The sequence below is a fragment of the Sinocyclocheilus rhinocerous genome, unplaced genomic scaffold, assembly GCF_001515625.1.
Source record: "Sinocyclocheilus rhinocerous isolate Xijiao unplaced genomic scaffold, SAMN03320098_v1.1 scaffold24, whole genome shotgun sequence".
NCBI lineage: Eukaryota > Metazoa > Chordata > Actinopteri > Cypriniformes > Cyprinidae > Sinocyclocheilus > Sinocyclocheilus rhinocerous.
Window position 1 is genome coordinate 332,680 of NW_015647124.1, and position 22,560 is coordinate 355,239.

The following is a 22,560-nucleotide window of genomic DNA, read 5'->3' on the forward strand; positions in this document are numbered from 1 at the left end:
AGATCGGGGGCGCATTCCCTTCAGAAACAAATGTAATCCACTGCCAGTTCAGCGGCGCAGATGTCGGGAGTAAACGACGACTTCTATATTCATTATTACATCCAACAACAGAACACCTCAATTGCTTAGGAGTGAGATAAAAAAAAAACACTGGGTGGATTTTTATCATTATAGGGTGGTTGTGTACACACACTACCAACACACATTTCAGTTCAAACAACTTGTAAAAGTGCATGTAGCATCCTATGACCCCTTTAAAATGTGATCAATATAATTTTTTCTTCCTTTTTTGTTGTGTATGTGTGACATTTGAGGACTGAGCCAAATGAGAAACAGCACACTGTTTTTTTGTTTTTTTTTTGAGCACACTGGGTAACAGAAATCTGCCTCTGGGGGTCGAGGCTATTTAGCATCTTCTCCACTTCACATCCCAGCAAAGAAGTGGAGGATGTGTTTTTCCCCCTTGTTTTATTCCACAAAAAGACAAATGTGTCAGCTTACTACTGTTTCAGAAATGTAGCCTTGCAGTCACAACTCTTGAATTATGAATTCTCAGTTATGAGAATCATGTTTTTGTTATAAGGTGGGAATTGGAAGAGCAGTGCTGTGCAGCTTTGTTAGGATGCACAACTTTGGAGATGGTTTAGTATGTCTTTGATCTTGACTGTTATGACAGGTTTAGTTGAGTCACAACCAACTCTAGATTCAGACAGCATTCTTGCATACATGTTTATCTGCCCTACTGTGCTGAATCTTATGGATGCTTCACAAACAGTATATTGGTAATAGACAAGCGTTACAATATTTATATGCCAATTCTTTGTATTATCAATTCTTTATATGTTTGGAATTCAAATACCTCAGTAGGAACAGAAATAGCTCCATAATGGGCATGAATATGGGCTAAAATAAGTTTTAAAGCTAGATTTTTTTTTGTTCATGCTAGTGCAGTGACTCATTCAATGTTATTATTATTATTAATTTTTATTTATTTATTTATTTATTTTTTGACTGTTTAGATATGTAATGATACACCTTTCCTTAACAATCCACACAATTTGGGATATTGTACAAATCCGTAGCACAAACGGTGTCTAATACACATTAATGCACATAAGCTTAATACACATTCGGCCTTCATGTGGAGCTGAAATATAAATGGTTTAAAAGCCGTTTCAATCACATGAATGAGCTAGTGAAGTTATATTTATGAGCAATAGCAACTGATGCTGGCCTGATTTTTGAATTATTTCTACTTTTATGGTATTCCTTTTTTTTGCCTCACAATTTAGCAGTGTTGTAAACTTTTCTGTCAGCATTGTGAATTCTGTTAAATTTTTGAAGAGTTACTGTACAGAACATACACTGAGCATAGTTGATCTTCATCTTTAATTTTGTCTAGTGGAAATTCACACAGAAAAATCTATTACAGTGCCATACAAATCCCTCATTGAAAGGATTATTATCTCATGAGAAATGTATTATGTATAAAAAAATAAATAAATAAGTAAATGAACATGCTGCTATTTCTAAATTTAAATGTAAGTGCATGAGCAAAATTCACATTGTATTAAATTTTTTCTAGCTGAGATATCATATTGTCCTACATAAACACAATATAGTGCTGATGAATGGCATCTGTTCTAAAAAGGAAAAAGGGTCAGTTGATAATTGATTCTGACCTCACTAGATACCATTATCCTCTTACAGCCATGCCAAAGAAAGACAACTCTATATACAGGTGCATCTCAATAAATTAGAATGTCGTGGAAAAGGTCATTTATTTCAGTAATTCAACTCAAATTGTGAAACTCGTGTATTAAATAAATTCAGTGCACACAGACTGAAGTAGTTTAAGTCTTTGGTTCTTTTAATTGTGATGATTTTGGCTCACATTTAACAAAAACCCACCAACTCACTATCTCAACAAATTAGAATACTCCATAAGACCAATAAAAAAACATTTTTTAGTGAATTGTTGGCCTTCTGGAAAAGTATGTTCATTTACTGTACATGTACTCAATACATGGTAGGGGCTCCTTTTGCTTTAATTACGGCCTCAATTCGGCGTGGCATGGAGGGGATCAGTTTGTGGCACTGCTGAGGTGGTATGGAAGCCCAGGTTTCTTTGACAGTGGCCTTCAGCTCATCTGCATTTTTTGGTCTCTTGTTTCTCATTTTCCTCTTGACAATACCCCATAGATTCTCTATGGGGTTCAGGTCTGGTGAGTTTGCTGGCCAGTCAAGCACACCAACACCATGGTCATTTAACCAACTTTTGATGCTTTTGGCAGTGTGGGCAGGTGCCAAATCCTGCTAGAAAATGAAATCAGCATCTTCAAAAAGCTGGTCAGCAGAAGGAAACATGAAGTGCTCCAAAATTTCTTGGTAAACGGGTGCAGTGACGTTGGTTTTCAAAAAACACAATGGACCAACACCAGCAGATGACATTGCACCCCAAATCATCACAGACTGTGGAAACTTAACACTGGACTTCAAGCAACTTGGGCTATGAGCTTCTCCACCCTTCCTCCAGACTCTAGGACCTTGGTTTCCAAATGAAATACAAAACTTGCTCTCATCTGAAAAAAGGACTTTGGACCACTGGGCAACAGTCCAGTTCTTCTTCTCCTTAGCCCAGGTAAGACGCCTCTGACGTTGTCTGTGGTTCAGGAGTGGCTTAACAAGAGGAATACGACAACTGTAGCCAAATTCCTTGACACGTCTGTGTGTGGTGGCTCTTGATGTTTGACCCCAGCCTCAGTCCATTCCTTTTGAAGTTCACTCAAATTCTTGAATCGATTTTGCTTGACAATCCTCATAAGGCTGCGGTTCTCTCGGTTGGTTGTGCATCTTTTTCTTCTACACTTTTTCCTTCCACTCAACTTTGTTAACATGCTTGGATACAGCACTCTGTGAACAGTCAGCTTCTTTGGCAATGAATGTTTGTGGCTTACCCTCCTTGTGAAGGGTGTCAATGATTGTCTTCTGGACAACTGTCAGATCAGCAGTCTTCCCCATGATTGTGTAGCCTAGTGAACCAAACTGAGAGTCCATTTTGAAGGCTCAGGAAACCTTTGCAGGTGTTTTGAGTTGATTAGCTGATTGGCACCATATTCTAATTTGTTGCCAAAATCATCACAATTAAAAGAACCAAAGACTTAAACTACTTCAGTCTGTGTGCATTGAATTTATTTAATACACAAGTTTCACAATTTGAGTTGAATTACTGAAATAAATGAACTTTTCCACGACATTCTAACTTATTGAGATGCAGGTTTGGATATATATATATATATATATATATTTAAACAATTAGATTGCAGACTAATGAGACTATTTGTAACATAAATATTTATAAGTATTGTGTTGTGCTTAATTCATTAAATACATTTGTATTGTGAAAATGTAACACTTTAACTTTTAAATTAAGTAAAGTGTACTATTTGGATATTTTAATTTAATAAATAAAAGATAGTGGTCAAATACTACTTACTGTATATAAAACTATAAAACCAAAAACTGGTCAGTTGTGAATCAGTCTGTGAATCGGATTAAAACACAGTTGAGTTTCCTGTATAGTTTGGCTGATTTTTAAACGTCCATATCAATGTTAAAACCACCCCTATGCCCTGAGTATGATAATGATAATGATATTCATAGGCTTTAATATCAGGGTAACAGCCCAGCTCTGCTTAGCAAGAATAGCTGTTAAAACTACCATTTGGTCTCTCACCTGAGGGAATGGGAACAAATGTGCAGTATATTTCTTTTTTACCGTTATCTGTGTGAGTGATAAAACGTTCACAGGATGTCAGATTTCCCGTGCCCAGAGAGTCTCTTTACACCACTGCAGTACAGATGAACACAGGAAGTTGCTTTGGCAGGCCGGGAATGATAGAGCTGGATGGACGCGATGGAACCCTGTTGAGAGAACAGTGAGAACAATGAAAGAAAGGAGGAAGACGCACACTGATGTGTGAGCAGAGAACTCAACATGCTTTGCCAAGTATCACCCAGCTTGCCCTGCACAGGTGTGTTGCCAGCGTGCAAGGACCCCGGCCTGCTGCAAACCAGCTGCCAAGGGACGTCCACGACTGGGTGCACCGCTGTTTGAGACAGCCTAGAGAGGGAATGGCGTGCCGCTTCCTGAGATCGTCCCGGCGCTCAGCAAGAACGCATTCATCACTCATCGGTGTGACATAGAAAACCATCTGGCCGCATGCTGAGAGACATGGCTTTAGAGAGAGGGGGATGAGAAGCACTTACGAGCAACCTGGAAGAGTGTGAAAGAGCTGTAGGTGTACGCTGAGAGGGAGATAAGAACACACTGGAGAAGAACACATTTCTAGTGCATTGGCATGCTGGGGAATTTCATTAGTATGTTGTCAAACTGTGATATTTCTTTTGTATTTTTCCACTCAAGTGTACAGGAAACATGTGGCACTGTCCGCCACAGTGAAAAAAAATAAAATTATATATATATATATATATATTCAATTTATTCCCATTTAGAATATATATTAACTTCATACCCAGAAGATAAAATTAATAAAAAAAAACATATACATATATATATAAATTAGATTTAATATTTTTCCTGGGTATATGGATAATATGTACGTTTAAATGAGTATGTATGCTGTTAAAACTACTATTTGGTCTCTCAACTGAGGGAATGGGAACCAATGTGCAGTATATTTCTTTTTTACCGTTATCTGTGTGAGTGATAAAACGTTCACAGGATGTCAGATTTCCCGTGCCCAGAGAGTCTCTTTACACCACTGCAGTACAGATGAACACAGGAAGTTGCTTTATGGATAATATGTACGTTTAAATGAGTATGTATGTATGTATGTATGTGTGTGTGTGTATTTATTGACAATGGATTGATGATGGGATTTTTAATTTTATTTTATCATTAGCTTAAATTGTTTTTTGGAAAAAAGGGAAGTGGTATTTTAGATTTAATATCATACCTGGGTATACGGGTAATATGTGTGTTTAAATGAGTATGTATGTATGTATGTATGTATGTATGTATTCATGTATTTATTTAATATACTCAAGCTAGATTCTTGTTTTTTTATTAATTTAGATTTCTATTTTATTAATTCCTGTTTACAGTATGTATGTATGTATGTATGTATGTATGTCTTTATTTATTTATTTATAAAAACAAACAAACAAACAAAAAACAACAACTCTGGATTCACAATGAGCAGACATGAATCATTCTTGCATAAAATGATTGCATTTAGTACATTTGCATTGCATACAAATGCATAACAAACTATTTTTTTGTCAAATTTGAACTGTTTGACTCATGATTTTGTTTGTAATATATTTGTTTTGATGCCTTAATGTGCAGAATATTACAAATATTTCACCGCACATTGTTAAAAGAGTCACAACATTTTTTTTTTTTTTTTTGGTTGACTCAAATGATGTATTACGTTGCAGTTAAGTTCTTGAACAACTTGAAATTAACATTTTGTTATTTATATTTTAGGTTATTGCAAGTGATTAGGGTTACACTTTATTTTAAGGTGTCCTTGTTACAGTGTAATTATACATATATAAGTACTGAGTAATATTAATTAACTACATGTAGGCTACTTACTATATGGTTAGGGTTAGGATTTGGGTTTGGCTTAGGGTTACTTGCATGTAACTATGCATAATGAATTGTTATTATAATAGTAAGTACATGTAACATGTGTAACAAGGACACCTTAAAATAAAGTGTTACCGTGATTAGAAACAGCATAAAAGACAGCATTTAAGTATTTTATTAATGGTGTGGAATGAAAGTTGAATGAAAGGTCCTCCAGTGTACACCAAGCAACTTACAGGAGACCAAGTTTTGTTGTTTGGACTAGCACAGCATTTTCTATTGGCAGCATGAGGAAAGGAAATGATGTTAGCACTGTAGCGTTTCAGTGTTCACACATCTAGATGTACTTGGCCCTTTAAAATGAGCTTGTGTTTCCTGGCTGTTTTATGCTCAGTAATCATTGGGGCTGATGACTCTCCTGAGATGGCTGCTCATATGATTAACTGTCCCGCTTGACTTTAATGTCCGACAACTAGGTGTATCGAAGGCATCCATTGGCTCGTTCAACATTAAACCTTTCCAAATGTTAGCAGCAGGAACACAATGACTTATGAGGTCATGTTAGTTTATTTTCCATTGCTCAAGGTTTGTGCTTTGTAGACCCTGTTATGTGTCTTTGGAAACAATGACTGCGTTGTAGTCGCATAAAAATTGTCTACAATTTTGTACAATACAACCAAGCATATCAAGCAATATTAAACAACTACTTAGAGTGGAATTTCCTGTAGGATTTAGTTTGAATTAATAATGTCCTATAATGTCCTATTCAAATAATGCTGTTTGAAATGAAAGGCTGAAGTGAATGTGATGTGCTCTATGCGGTGAACTGAATGTCGGTGGAGCTCACCCAATGTGTTCTTATGCTGCTTTAAATCACTTGCTGCAGTTGAAGAGCTCTCATTAAACCCACATAACAACACCTGGATGCTGCTGTACAGTTTTTGTTTGTTGTGTGCTTTGGAATAAGTTAGATCTGTGTATGTGATCACTTTTATCATTCAGAGAGATGACATTAAAGTATGTTTTAATTTATCCTAAATGTCAAATTTAGTTTCCCAAAAATACACTCTAACCATATATTAAAGACAATAGAAGAAATTATGTAATTACATACAAAGATGTACTAAAGTCCTAATAAAGTGGGCCAAAAAAATCACTCTCAACTAGCTGCATTTAATTTAAATTTCAACTATAATTTATTTTCATGAATTTGTAAATATGCACTGAAATATCTGAAAACATTGCATTCAGTTCACCTTTTTTTTCGTATGCTAAAGTGTACTTCTTTAATCAAAGGAAAGTAAGAGTATAGAGCTATAAAATGAATGTGGATGTTGGTCATCTTTAGTTAATAATATAATGAAATGAAAAGGGTAATGCCACAAATGCTTTTTAAAATCAAAACTGGGAGCAAATAAAAATGTTTGTTTGTTATTATCACAGGAACCCTTCTGGTGGAGAACATGCAGATAAACGGGAGAGCAGAAGACCCTGACAGGACCATCTCTTTATCTCTACGGGACAACCATGACTACTGGGTCATTCTGGACCCGGTCAAGCAATGCCTGTATCTCAACAGCACCGGACGAGTTCTGGACCGAGATGTAATTATTTGGCATCATTATGCTATACAAGTCCATTGAATGCTAGTGGTGCCGAAATCACACTCCACCTTTAAAGGAATAGTTCACAAAAAAATGAAAATTGGCTGAAAATGTTCTCACTCTCAGGCCATCCAAGATATAGATGAGTTTGTTTCTTCATCGGAACAGATTTGGAAAATTTAGCATTACATCACTTGCTCACCAATGGATCCTCTGCAGTGAATGGGTGCCGTCAGAATGCGAGTCCAAACAGCTGATAAAAACATCACAATAATCCACATGAAACCAGTCCTCTCACATCAAAATCCACCAACATATTTTAGTTTTGGATTGTTTTCTCTTGATCTGTGCATATTTCTCTCCTGATTCAGACAAGACAACTTTTTCACTGGAGAAAGCGATATTACTTTTTACTTTTACTTTACTTTACTTTTAGTCATTTAGCAGACGCTTTTATCCAAATATCAAAACTCAAATTGAATTCAGCTGGACACACTTTCCTGTTTATCCCAACAAATGGCCAAGCAAAGCGCACGACACTGACAAGGTACGCGATACAGTACGAGACCAAACGCCATTATTATGAATAGAGGACTCACATTTTAGCCAGAAGCAATGCTTCGAAGTTAAAATGGCTTGATGGATTTGCTTCTTAAAAAAAAAAAAGCATGCAGCTTTTTGCTCCAGAAAGACATTCATTGATGGACTGGAGTGGTGTGGATTACTTGTGGATTGTTGTGATGCTTTTATCAGCTGATTGGAGTCTCATTCTGACGGCACCCATTCACTGCAGAGGATCCATTGATGAGCAAGTGATGTAATGCTGAATTTCTCTATATCTGCTTTTCATTCTCAGGTGAACTGTTCCTTTAAATGTGGTAATAAAACATGAACCTGTTTAGGATTTTTTAAATCTTAAAATTGTTATGCTGATAATGTAACTTGTAATAAAATAAATCCACTGGTGGTCTCAGACTTTTGGACCCTCTTTATCCGTTCATTTTTTTGGTTCAATCAGAACTATGATAAAACAAAAAAGTTCCTCTCTTTTGCTTGGAAACCTGTTGTTCACAGCATGCACTTTGTAATGGGCTCCATAATGGACTGCAAACAAATGGTCATTTTTCGGTCAGTCTGCTGAATGCACACCATGCAAATGAACTTGCTCGATTTGTCTCTTTTATTTTTGTCTTTCAGCCTCCCTCCTACATTCATTCCATTGTGGTGCAGGTTCAGTGTACTAATGAGCTTGTTGGCACGGTGATCCTACACGAGGTGCGGATAGTCGTACGGGATCGAAATGACAACCCCCCACGCTTTCAGCAGCCGCGCTACTATGTTGCGATTTATGAGGTGAGTTTGTATTAAGCAGGCCCTCTTTTGTTCTTCTTCTGTAGTTGTAATGACTTTTTCACAAGTTACGTTTCTACAGTTTCTGGAGAACATCAACGTCACCGGCATTCTGGAGCACACCGTCATTAGAAGTTTGCTGAAGTGAATTGGTTTAGCTAAAACTGAACACTTGCCAGCTGTAATTGGAAATTCAATCAGTGGATTGTGCCAGTGTGATGGTTTACCGATGATGGGGTTATTTTGTGGTAAATGAATTGCACTTGTGGGCTTTGGAGCTGAAGCATTTAGCTGTTAACGTTTCTCTGTCTTTGACTGCTGTGTAATTACCCCAGAAGTGCTGTAGCTCACTGAATAAATCTGCCAGTCCCCTTTTGTGACTTATTTAGCTTCTCTGTGTTTTTCCGCCATAAGTTATGGCTGTATCGTAAATTCCCATTTCACCATTGCACGGTATGCACAATTTTGGTTGATACTTTTCTTTATATACTCTGCCCCTCTATTTTTTGCTTCCCAAATCACAACAGTTAAAGCCTATTTATTCTAGTATACACTACCAGTCAAAAGTTTGTAATAATTACAATTTTTTAATGTTTTTTTTTTAATAAGTAGTCTCTTATTCTCACTAAGACTGCATTTATTAAATCAAAAATAAATTAAAAACAGTAATATTGTGAAATGTTTTACAGTTTTAAAGAACTGTTTTCAGTTTGATTGTATATTTAAAATGTAATTATTTCTGTGATTGCAATGATGAGTCTTCATTCAGTGTCACATGATCCTTCAGACATCATGGGTTTGCTGCTCAAGAAATAGTCTTTGTATTGTTCGTTTTGTTAACAATGCTGAAAACGGATCACAACTGTTTTCAGCATTGTTAATAATAAGAACAATGCAAAATTGTTCTTAGTATTTTAATGTTTCTTTTTTTTTGTGGAAAATGTGATGTGAAAATGTGAACACTACCATTCAAAAGTGTGGTGTAAGAAAGATTTTTTTTTTTTTTAAGAAAATAAATGAATACTCATGTGACAGTAAAGAAATTTATAATATTACGTAAGGTTTCCATTTCAAATGAACACTGTTCTTTTGAACTTTATATTCATCAAGTAATCCTAAATGTTTTCTATAAAAATATTAAACAGAACAAATTGTTTTCAACATTGATACTAATAATAAGAATCATAATATGATTTATATATTAATTTATTGAAATTAATTATATTAATTTTGATGAATTATTCTAATAATAATTCATACAATTTGAGCAGCAAATGAGATATGAATATGCATATATTGAATATGCATTTGTAGGAGTTTCCTTTCAGACGCTAAATTTATGGGAGGAGAGTATTGAATCGCGTGTTTACTAACATTTGCGCTCGTCAAATTGCTGGTATTTGCGCCATTATTTAACGCTCCAAAAAAGCATGTCTTAAAGCAGACGCTAATTTGCGCTGCTCTTGGTAGATTGTGTTAGTCATTATGGAAATGATCTGACTGTGTCTGTGTTCTTTAATTTGCGCATTGTCAGTAAATCACCCACAGAAATGTCCACTCCCATTTGCGCTTTTTTTGGAATTGCGCTCTCACGCTAATTTGCCCTGTTTAGTAAATCGGGCCCTTAATCTCTAATAACTCCATTTTGCTCTCTGATTTTTTATTTATTTTTTGTCTGTGTTTCTATGTCTGAACACAGCACTGTTCACAAACTGTATGGTATCGGCTTTTGGTATTGGAGCATTTTACGAGTATGAGTACTGGAGCACAGTATTGGGCCGATACCGTATAAGTAGTTTATAGTATTACTGTTTTTACTTTTTTGTTTTGTTGCTGTTAATGGAATAAATGCAGTATTGGTGAGCATAAGGTACTTTTTTTTTTCAAGTTTATTCCAAACTTTTGACCGGTAATGTAAAGTTCTACATCATTTCGTAAAAAAAAAAAAAAAAAAGTATACTGTCTATATGAGAAATAGTAAGTCCTCTATATACAGTAATAGAGGTGATATTTCTGGTTGGGTTTGTATGAGCTGTCTGAAACATGAATATTAGCTACATATATTAATTATGATGAACATGCTACAGCTATGAACATTTGCAGCCCTGAGAAACTGAATTTTCATTTTACATGTGTCTAAAGGACAAGATATGGACAGTGCTGGATGGAAAATGTCAAACTAACATTAGTGACTTCATTCAAATTCATTATTAATTAGTCTAAAATAAGAGATATGCAAAGGGCAGAAGTTGTGTAAAACTTTGTGAATGACAGTAATGCCAGTTCTGTGAGGTTTCACGGTGCAGATTTTGTGTGGGCCTGCCATTACGGTCACGGTACGTTGCATTCTATGACTCAATCTTTACCGTTAAAAACGGTGTCCATTTCTGGAAATCCATTAGCCCTATTTTTATTTTTTCCATCACTTTGGATTAGTTTCCGAGAACATTCAACACATAGTGTCATGGTGGGTCTGTAGGAATGCTGCCTCGGTCTCCAGAGATCTTCTCACATTGGATAGACTGCATGGAGAGTGTGTGGCTTTCAGCTAATTGAGAGTTGTTCCCCGGAGAACTGTCAGTAGAGATTTCCCTCATTAGGAAGCAGCTTCAGTGGCAGGCAGCCTCCTCTCGAGTGGCCTCAAAAAAACGGCAAGCTGTATTGCCCACTATCGATTTCAACCGGAGTTTGAAACGTCTGACCGACACACAGATAAGGGGGACTAACACAGCTCAGTCCATCAGTCAACAAGCACTGCAGAGCGCACTATATAAGTCCACACAGTGCTGAAGCAGCCTGCTGAGTTTAAGAGAGACGGTGAAGTAAATAATAATGTTGGGGAAAAAGCATTTGATGGATGTGTGGATTGCATTGCAAGCCGTTCTAAATGGTTAAAGGGTTGTGTGTGTTCATTGAGTGCCTGCAGATGCCGTGAAGTTATAGCGAGAAGAAGTTCAGATTAACTTTCCATTGATCAATGTCACTAACTTAATGTCCTTTTGCCCTACAGCTATTGAGATTGATCGGATGTCTTAAACAGTAAGCTACAAGAGGCTGTGCTATAGTATGAATACCGTCAAGCTGAAGGCTGTTGTTTGCCATTTTAGCCATGACTATATTTGCTTGTAGCCTTTTATTTATGTCTGTGCCAAGAAGCATGATTTGCTACTTGCTATTGTTAGAGAGAGCAGAAAGGACAATATAATTCAAGAGATCACTTGATTGGACAAGATGAGTTATTAATGTTTCAGTTCTATAAAGCCTATTGTATCATATATGAAACTTGATTTTCTAAGGCCTCTAAATGATCAACATGATCAAAAAGTTAGATTTTTATGAAAGTAAACTTGTAGAATAACTTTTACATTGTTAGTAATATTAAAGGGGTCATGAACTGGCTTTTTATTATTTTATACTGTTGTCTGATGTCTACTTATGACATTTGTGTGTTTTTTACATAAAAAAAAAACATCAAAATCAAATAAGTAAGGCTATTTCTACCCTGGTTTTGACGCTCAGTTTTTATGGGCGTGCCGCATTGAAGACTTGGAAGTAAACGCCCGCTGCTATGATTGGATAACAGTTTTGCATAGTAAACTAACTTTCTGTGTGTCTGTTTGACAAGCTACTTCCTTCATAGTTGGAGCCTTCTGTGACTTTGGTTAGACACGTACACATTATCAGGACATATCAAGCGATCTCTAACAAAGCAATAGTGACACACAGTACAAATATTTTTTACTCACATAAGTGTGCTGCGCCATTCCTGTCGGATCCAATATAGACGCACAGCATTGCTTTTTAATCTCAGTCTCTCTGCAAATTTTATTGCTTGGTTGCTCGATCTGGTTTAGCGCCACTTATGTTATTGCCCTACTATGTCATGCGCAAATCAGTGGGCGGGGCTAGATAATTGGGCGTTGATATTCTTCTGTGGAGGCGGTGTTTAACCTATCTATTATGTCATAGGTAGGCACATTCCAGGATCTGGCGTTCGCTGGGCCTGGTGTTAATAAAAGCTTTTATTTCAGTAACAAGGACGTTTTCAGTTCTGAAATTTACAGGATATTCTTTTAGTACGATGATCTCTTATATATCAAAAGCTCAAGTAAAAGTTGATTTCGAAATTCATGACCCCTTTAAAACGTAAACATTTACTGGACTTAAGCTTCCTTTTTTTCCTCCATAATTGTTGTAGTCTTCACTCTCAAAAAAAAAAAATTAAAAAAAATGTGCAACAGCTGTTACTGGGGCAGCACCCTTTCAAAAAGTACAAATATGTACAATTTAAGTACTAACAGGGTTGCAAATGGGTAGAACATTTCCAGGGAAGTTTTTGAAATGTTCTGAAAATTTCCAAAATGTTAAGAAAGTTTCCAAAAAATCCTGGAAAGTTTCCAAAAATTCTGGAGAGTTTCCAGAAATTTACTGGACATTTTCCACCCCTTTGCAACCCTAGGTACTAATGCCTGTATGTATAAGGTAGGGGTAAATAAGGAACAAAGGTGTACCTTTCGCCCCAGTGACAACTTTCATACCTTTTTTTCTGAGAGTATATATAAGTGTATTGATCATAAAAAAATCTAATTTTGGAAGTAAAATAAACCTCTTAATTAAATCTGTTGATATACTCTAAAGACTTGGATTAAACTGTTCAATGCCTTAATGACTTTTTTTGGAAGTTTTGGTTGCCTGGACTTTCAGTAGAGGGACAAAAAGCTCTCAGGTTTCATTAATAATATCTTCAAGTCAAAGTTTGAAGTCTTATGGGTTTGGTACCACATGAGGGTGAGTAAATGCTGACAGAATTTAAATTTTTGGGTGAACTATACCTTTAAGGTGTGCCTTTAGCCCCGTTGTACCCTACCAAAGCTGCTTAAGGCAAGCCTCCAAGGTTAGCTAAAAAAAATAAAAATAAAAATTCTAACGAGGCCAGAGGTGTCTTTTTGAATGGATATCAATGGAGAAAAGGCTTCATTACACTGAGTAAACTGCTTTTGTATGAAAACGGCTTATCATTTTGATGAATCAGTCACCTATTGGCTAATCTTCAACCGTCTGCCTTTAAAAATTATTTTTTAGATTAACCTATTTTTAGAGTTTACATTGAGAAAAAAAAAAAAAATCACGGACACTTTTAATTATCCGTAAATAGTGATTGACTCTTGCACAATTCTGACAGAAATTCGATGACGTTGAGGCTGTAATGTGATTGGTTATCAAGACACACATGATCCAACATGACTGTTACACTTTCTCCAGTAATAATAAGACTAATGATGATAAAAAAAAGTAATAATAAGCTGCTAACAAAAAGTAGCTAACTACACTGAAGCTATTAAAGCGATTTTCATTCAAGCTGCTTGTGTAAACAATATGACAAAAAAGCAGCAATGTAGCACTAGCTCATTGTTTTGAAAGCAACTGAGCTACCTTAACACTTCTGAAGAAATGTAGTGATGTTAGTTCCTCTCCCACACAATATGGCACTTGTAGTGGAACATATGCTAATAGTGGTGCAATCGTGCTCTACTTGACACCGTCAGATCCACTCAGTATGTGGTTTCTAGGAGCTAATTTTGTATCACAGGCTGTTTAATTACTCTTTGTTCATAGCTCAATGTGATAGCCGCACATGACCTCTTTATGACAGCAGTCGGAGAGTTTTCTTCAGACCGTGATGGCGGACGTTTTCATCTTAAAGGCTCTCTGAAGCGTCTTAACTCTCTTTGTCAGTTTTGTTGTCAGGAATTTGTCTTTTTTTCCCTCTAATATGTCTTGTCAGAACGTCAGAGTAGCGGCGTTGGAACTAAAATCTGAGTTCCCAGGTGCCTCTAGCTTCCGCAGCAGACTCGTACCTATTACTTCCTCTTTTTCCTCGCACTTCTGAGAGCCGCACCACAGCAGGACCTCGTTATGACAGCCAGAATGAGAGCGATGAAGAGAGCGAGCGCTGTCTACTTTATAAGAGCTGGTCCATCAAACTCTTCCTCAGAGGAGTGCTGTTTAACACAACGGTCAAGACGCTTGAGGCGTAAACTAGTCCGCCAACTTAGTTGTCAGGAATTTGTCTTTTTTCCCCTCTAATATGTCTTGTCAGAACGTCAGAGTAGCGGCGTTGGAACTAAAATCTGAGCTCCAGGTGCCTCTAGCTTCCGCAGCAGACTCGTACCTATTACTTCCTCTTTTTCCTCGCACTTCTGAGAGCTGCACCACAGCAGGACCTCGTTATGACAGCCAGAATGAGAGCGATGAAGAGAGCGAGCGCTGTCTACTTTATAAGAGCTTGTCCATCAAACTCTTCCTCAGAGGAGTGCTGTTTAACACAACGGTCAAGACGCTTGAGGCGTAAACTAGTCCGCCAATTTACCAGCACCAGGAATCAGGAATTTCAAGATGATGAAATCACTCAGGATGAAAACGCACTCACGCTGATGGCCGGCCGACTGAGGCAGTTTTAAAGATCTTAAATGTTTTTTACTCCATAATGTGTGTTTTTATCCTTTCCAGCTAACGCCTGTCGGAACCACCATCTTCTCAGGTTTTACAGGGAACAATGGGGCTGTTGACATTGATGATGGTCCTAACGGACAAATTGAATACACCATTCAGTACAACCCTAAAGATCCGGTATGTGTTTGTCTTTTCTCTTTTGTTTTCATTGTGTGTGTGTGTGTGTGTGTGTGTGTTAGTGAAAAAATAAATAAATAAATAAATCCTAAACTTAAAAAGACTACATATAAATGACTTCTTTTTTTACTAGCTAATGTCTTCAAATAAAATTTGAGTAATAACGTGTATGTAACATACAGATTATGCATTGATATGAAAATACAACAATAATAATAAAAATAATAATAATAATTAGTAGTAGTAGTAGTAGAAGAAGTAGTAGTAGTATTCTATAAGTAGAAATCATTTTTAATACTATTGTTGGTAACATGTTATTGTTATATTTATCATGTATTTATCATAAAAATAGCAGTGAATTATTCATAATTACGAGCAACTAAAACAAACCCTAACCGTATAGTAAGTACATGTTAATTAATACTACTCTGTACTTGTTTGTGTAATTACACTGTTACAAAGACAACTTAAAATAAAGTTTAACCCAATTTTTCAAATTTCTAACAATTGGTCGAGTCAAGTCAAGTCACCTTTATTTATATAGCGCTTTATACAATACAGATCGAGTCAAAGCAGCTTTACAGTGTTAAACAGGAACATAGTTTGTCAGTAATGCAAGATAAAATATTGGTCAGAAGTATTTTATCATAAGATTAATAACATCTTTATTTTTTATTTTATATTATTTATATATTTTTTGTTATTTTACAGTTTGATTTTATTGACAGCAGTAGTTTTATGTTTCTCTTCAGGTTTATGCATTTAACAGTACTACGACAGTGGGTACTCTCACATATCACATATTTGTATCATATTTTCTTTTTCTTTATACATTTTTAATATGGTCTTGCTAAAAAGTGTGCTAAAAAGGGAGTACAGAGACTTTCTGACAGGTGCTTTTCAATTGATTTACTTCACAACCTTACAAAACCTGCATTGTTGTGCATCATTGATTATCGCCGAGCATCATATAGCACAATTCAGCAACATGAAAATATTCCGACAAAACTGCAATAAATGCACCAAATAAAATATAGCAAAGAAAACGCATGTCATGAAATGCAAATAAAATAACTCCAACAAATCATTTCAATTAATATGGTGGTATTACACATGCAAATTTGTGACATTCTCTTACTGCTTCTCAATGAGCAGCATTATTACCATAAGTGGAGTGAGAGGAGCTAAACACTCCAAACCACATTTTTCAGTAACATTATACAACAAATATGCATTTAACTAAACACATCAACACACAGTACAAAATAATGAAAGTCACACACCTAGGTTCACTTAGTCTACTATATTCTGAAGATAATCGAGTTTAACCTGAATAACTTGAAATGTGTACAAGACTTTATGCTGATATTCAGTGGTCTGGCTATACAAGACTACTACTGCATGTTCACTTCCTAATTAAAGTTTTACACCATTTACACATCAAACACTTTTGATTTCAAAAGAGCATGAAGCACCCTGTCTCCATGTCCTTTTTAAAGTGTTCCGTCTCCATCTGTACTGCTAAACAGGGTGAGGAGGTTTTGAAAGTCAAGTAGTTTTGTCCCATCAGCATTCTCTTCTTACTGAAGCAGATTGATGATGAATATCTCATGAGGCTGGGAGTGCGTGAGCCTTTGTGTGCATGTGTGTGAGGGAAACCCTTTTGACCTACCCTTTGCTTCTCCACAGACCACAAACAGGACATTCGACATCCCTCTCACCCTGTCTGGATCAGTGGTTCTGAGAGAGAGGCTGAATTATGAAGAGATCACACGCTACCTGGTCATCATTCAGGCCAACGTAAGAGGTTTAGAAACAGTAGGAGAGATACAGTAGATAAAAGAAAGAAAGATTTACTCAACCACATGTCGTTCCAACCCTGTATGTCTTGTTCTTTCTTCTGTGGAACACAAACTGAGATGTTAGACAGAGTGTCCAAGCTTCTTTTGTCCATAAAACAAAAGTAGATGGTGATTTACTCTGTCGAACTCAAAAATGTTTCAAAAAAGAGCTAAAAAAGTAGTTTATACAACTGAAATTACTTCTTATGAAGTTGTATGAGAACTTTGTGTGAGAAACAGACTGAAATTGAAGCTGTTATTCACTGGAAATCTCCTCCAGATCCCTCACGTCTCATTTGGTGTTGTGTTCAATTCAGAAACAATGCCTTTAGACACGTCATGCCATGTGTTTGCCATTAAATGCAGCTAAACGGCATTGGTTGGACTTGAATTTCAGTCTGCTCCTCAAATGAAGGCTTCAAACTACTTGGAATATAGTCGAAAAGAGTTGCAAAAACTATTAAGGTTTAAAGGTGTGGCCACATTTACTGTTGTTCAGCCAATTTTCATTGGCGAAATTCAATAGGAATCCACATGATTGGGAATTTCGTGTGAGGGTGAAAGATTTCCCCACGCAGATTTTGCAACGGGTTCAAGTTGGTCACACAAATCTGTAGCCTTGACTAACAGAAAACTGCTTGGTTTGAAAGTAATTTATGTGTGAGCTGTTCTTTATACACTCGCTACACTGTTGACAGTAGATAATGGACCTTATTTACCCACAAAATTACGCCAAGCTTTTGCTAATGTGACCACACCTGTAATCAGTATCTTGGACTTGTTTGTGTAGACTTTTTTTTTTAGACTTAGACAGCCTTTTGCAACCAATTTCACTCCAGGTTAAACAAGATATTCAACCACAAAAATGCAGGGCTTGAAGTGAGAGGATTAGAAAAGTAAGTGAGATGCCCAATTTTCTGTCAGTAAAATGTCTTATTTTGCCTTTGACTGGAGAGTCTTTTTGGCTGGCGAGTAAGTTTGGAATTTTGGAGTTGGATTCAAACTCCATCCCTAAGTCCAAAGTTTGTGTTTCCCTTCAGGACCGAGCTCCAAACCCGAAGGACCGGCTCACCGCCACCACCACACTCACAGTGGATGTGTTGGACGGGGATGACCTGGGCCCAATGTTTCTGCCTTGCAGCCTGGTAGACAACACCCGTGACTGCAAACCTCTTACGTACCGCGCCAGCATCCTGGAGCTCACAGATCCGGTGAGCGGTTCCTTATCCTGTGCTTTTCCAGCTGTGTCTTACGTTGAGTAGTTACGTTAAGTCTCCTCATATATTGTAGCTCCAGCCCGAGAATTTAACTGGGACTGGTTTATAGTTTGACTGACATGTATTTTGCATTTCTGGTCTTGAAGAACATCTCTTTTACTTGACAGACCAAATGGCTTTGCATTGCACACGCTTCTAGCAATAGGGATCGTTTTCATTCTGGTTTCTTTTCCGAATCCACTTGACAATTCCAGTGTTTCGATTCTTTTAGTATTTAGTATTTAGTATCACTTATTTTGGCCCTGTCCCAAATGGCACACTTCATGTGCACTTGCGGTCTTGCGGACTTACAATGGCCGCCATGTGCACATGTTCGTTAAGTCCGTGAGACCGTAGGGTGTCCCATTCGTCATTTGAGCTTTCAGAAGAGTGCTCTCGATGCACACTTCTGCCGAGCCCACACTGGAGCGAGCTCTGCAGCAGACTTCTACCCGACAATCAAAGCGGCATCACGTCACAAAAGTGTGGACTCAGAGGAAGACCGCAAAGGTTTAGAGTGCGATTTGGGACAGAGCCTTAGTCTCATGGGACATTTGACACATTTTGGTTCATTTTGAGTTGGACATGTCGAAAATAATGACTTGCAGTTCATTAAATAAGTCAATAGCCTATTTGGTGAGGGAATGACTCCTAAAACTGATTCAAACAGACTTACTTATCAGTTTGAGACTGATTATTTTGACAGATATCTCAAAAATGGCTCATAAGACTCATTTGTTGCAGTTTAGTGAATAAACCAAGAACTGCTCCACTGAGTGAGTCATTAAACTGATTCAAACAGGATTTTTTTGAGTTATTTGATACAATTCATTTAAAAGACTTGCTCATTTTGGTGAATTTGATAATTTGGGTCTTGCTGTATGATTACTTGCCGTTAAAATTAAAAAAATTAAATGCCATTACAACCCTTCTGGTTCCAGTAGTTTTAAAAATGGACACAGTTCTGAGTAAGAACCAATTTTTGGCTCACAACCATACAAACAAGTCTATGTTATGTTGCCATTACTTTTTAATTACCACTAAAAATGAGTTTGTGAAGTGAAGCTTAATATTGATAAATGAGATGATTAAGGGATACTTTGTGAGTGAGAATGAACGTGTAGGCAACAAATTGCAAGTGTAAAGTGTAAATAATACAAAAGTCTTATTTTTGTGCTAAACTTTGTCTGGCTCAAGGGTAAAGTGGTGATGGGGTTTTTAGTAACTCAGTTCACGGGTCACCCCTATCTGCGATTGCACCTGCAATAGTTGCAGCACCAGCGCAGAGCCTTGAGCACTAGGATATCGCCATCCGGCTTATGTGATAAATGCTTCTTTAAAAACATGAAATTATGGCCATAGGGCATACAACCTTAAATCAGCATTTCTATTAGCTTCAGATTTGGTTGATGTATTGAAAACTTGATTTATTTTCAGCCAACTCTCAACAAAGTGAAATGATGTTTGACTTGAATATTGCACATTGTTGTTGTTTTTTTGTTTGCATGAAACTGCATTCGTAACCTATTTTACTCCGGTAATATGATGTGTTTATGAGTGAAACAGGTTAATAAACAATGAAATGGGTAGGACAGAACATAACTTTATTTACTGAGAGTTAATGAAAAGTAAGAGTTACCAGAAAAAAACCAGACCAGAGTGTAAGTTTGCAAAAACAATGCTAGTTAACATTAACCAATAGTAAGAATGGGCATTAAAAAAAAAGAAAAGAAAAAAAAAAAAATATATATATATACAGTGGGTACGGAAAGAATTCAGACCCCCTTAAATTTTTCACTCTTTGTTATATTGCAGCCATTTGCTAAAATCATTTAAGTTAATTTTTTTTCCTCATTAATGTACACACAGCACCCCATATTGACAGAAAAACACAGAATTGTTGACATTTTTGCAGATTTATTAAAAAAGAAAAACTGAAATATCACATGGTCCTAAGAATTCAGACCCTTTGCTGTGACACTCATATATTTAACTCAGGTCCTGTCCATTTCTTCTGATCATCCTTCAGATGGTTCTACACCTTCATTTGAGTTATATATATATATGAACAATATCACTCGAGTACGAGAGCGATACTGGCTCTATACCAGCATGGCTGTGATTAGGCCAGAGGCACAAGGTCGCAGGCCGAGTGCTGGAGGCAATCACAGCCGCTGATATAGAGCCGGTATCGCTCGAGTACGAGAGTGATATTGCGTTTATACAACAGTTCGACGGAACATGTGTGTAATTAAACAAGAAAAAAACGGAGTGCCTAATAAAACCCTCTTTTGTGCGGAACTACTTCCTTCCACCACGGATTCAAAGCTCAAGTTGACAGTTAAACATACGTCACTTTTAGAATCCGTATCAAGGGCATGTGCTGCTTCAGTTAGGTTATTAGTGAGAAATAATGAGGTTATAAGAGAGAGATTGCGCTGTCAGATAAGCTCTCTTCTCAGCTCCCTCGGGGCACAGCTGCGCTTACCTGCAGTTGTGAATACAGTGATGGATTTGTACAGAGCTGTCTTTTCTCAGTCCACTGGTGTTTGGTTTTCATGTGATTTCTCATTGTGGTGGTGATATTATGATAACTCAGTTTCACTGATTCATTTGATCAAAGTAATTCCAAACTTCGTGAGGCAGACGACAACATTGTGATCAAATACAATCAACTTTTTAACACGCTACACACCGCCACCCAGTGCATTTAGTTATAACTGACTTTGAGTATGCCTGCTTAGGATTCATCATAGATTCCCTGCATTTATGGCCAGCAAAGCAAAACGTAGTAAAATTCGAATAGTGTTTTTATTTTTCGAATAATAATTACATAACGAATATTCAACTATTTGTGCACACCCCAAACCAATAGCCCAAAATGATATTTTTGAACCTCTGTTTTTGGTATTAATATCAGCCAGTGGTTACATTTGTTTGGACATCCTGCTCGTCTGATCTGCTTCTGGTACCGCAACAGAGTTGGGAAGGACTGATGTTGGGAAATTTCCTCTGTTTGAGTCACTCCGTTGGAGGCATAATTCTTTATATTGAGTGATTGCCATGTTGCTTGACTCAGCTTTGAAGTTTTACATCACAGACAGGTGCTTTAATATTCTGCTGTACACTTTTCTGATACACTTTGGGATTCATTTGTTCCTCGATGATAGAAAGCTTCTACCAGAAAAAAAAAACCTTCCTATACCAATATAGTCATTTCACCTTGCTTCACAGTTGAGATGATGAGTGGAGCAGAAATGTGTTGCAAGTATAGCAAGAGCAAGTAACCAATGTTGGAATTTCTTTTTCTATCCACCTTTTTTTCCCCTATGATTCAGATGCCTGTAGTCAGTGTGCTTTACATTCATGCTGCTTTATGGTTTTATAAAATGAAAAACACTCTCTTTTGACAATATTTTAACTGATTAAACCACAATCACAATCAAGCCACAATGTTTCCCTTTCTTCTGTGCATGGGTTACGCATAGACATTCTTCGGGAAAGTCTTCTTCTACACAAATGTATCCTTGATGCATTCTTAAAAAGAAATGTTCCAAAAAGGGGTTTTTGCTGTGATGCCATAGAATAACCTTTTTAGGTTCCTTTCAGTGGACAGATCTTAAAATAACCATTTTTATAATCTAAAGAACCTTTTCCACTATAAAGAATCTTTTTTTTGGAATGAAAAGGTTCCATGGATGTTAAAGATTGTGTAGCAAACAACAACAGCATATGTTGAACTTGAATTCAAACAATTAAGTTGATATTGTTTTTATAGCTTTTATATGATTATAGCCTTTATATGATATTAAATGAGATCTGAAAGGTAAATGTAACGCGCGTCGCGGCGCGAGTGCAACCCTTCCTCTCAAACAGTGAATAACGGAAATGAGCAAGAAGGGAGTGCACTGTTTCTAGATTTGGACCAGTGACCAGAAGATTAGACTCGCTCAAGAGACAGTATCAACAAGGGGAAAGGCAATGGCGACAACACTGGCTGCGTTAGAAACAGGTAAGATGTATTTGAGGAAAAAAATAATGAATACAATTAAAATAAAGCATTGGCATTTAAAACAACATCACAACATGACACAAAAGAAAAGTAATGGCAAAAATCTAAATAAAAACTTGTTCCAAACTAATTTAATTTTACCTTATATTTATTTATATTTTCTATTTAGTTTTGTGACTATTATTGATTGTTTACCTCTTTTTTGACCTATTTAAATTCAAGCTAATAAAGTTAATTGACCCTTACTTGG

General features: G+C 36.7%; 1 protein-coding gene across 1 annotated transcript in view; it reads left to right on the forward strand.

Annotated features, from left to right (window-relative positions):
- The window catches only part of pcdh15b (protocadherin-related 15b), a 215,654-nt gene that overhangs the window by 41,542 nt on the left and 151,552 nt on the right, over positions 1-22,560 (forward strand). Inside the window, exons 5-9 of the mRNA XM_016513238.1 lie at positions 7,061-7,221; positions 8,419-8,574; positions 15,082-15,201; positions 16,891-17,001; positions 18,083-18,253. Coding sequence (XP_016368724.1) covers positions 7,061-7,221; positions 8,419-8,574; positions 15,082-15,201; positions 16,891-17,001; positions 18,083-18,253 — 719 coding nt within the window. The remainder of the gene's footprint in view (positions 1-7,060; positions 7,222-8,418; positions 8,575-15,081; positions 15,202-16,890; positions 17,002-18,082; positions 18,254-22,560) is intronic.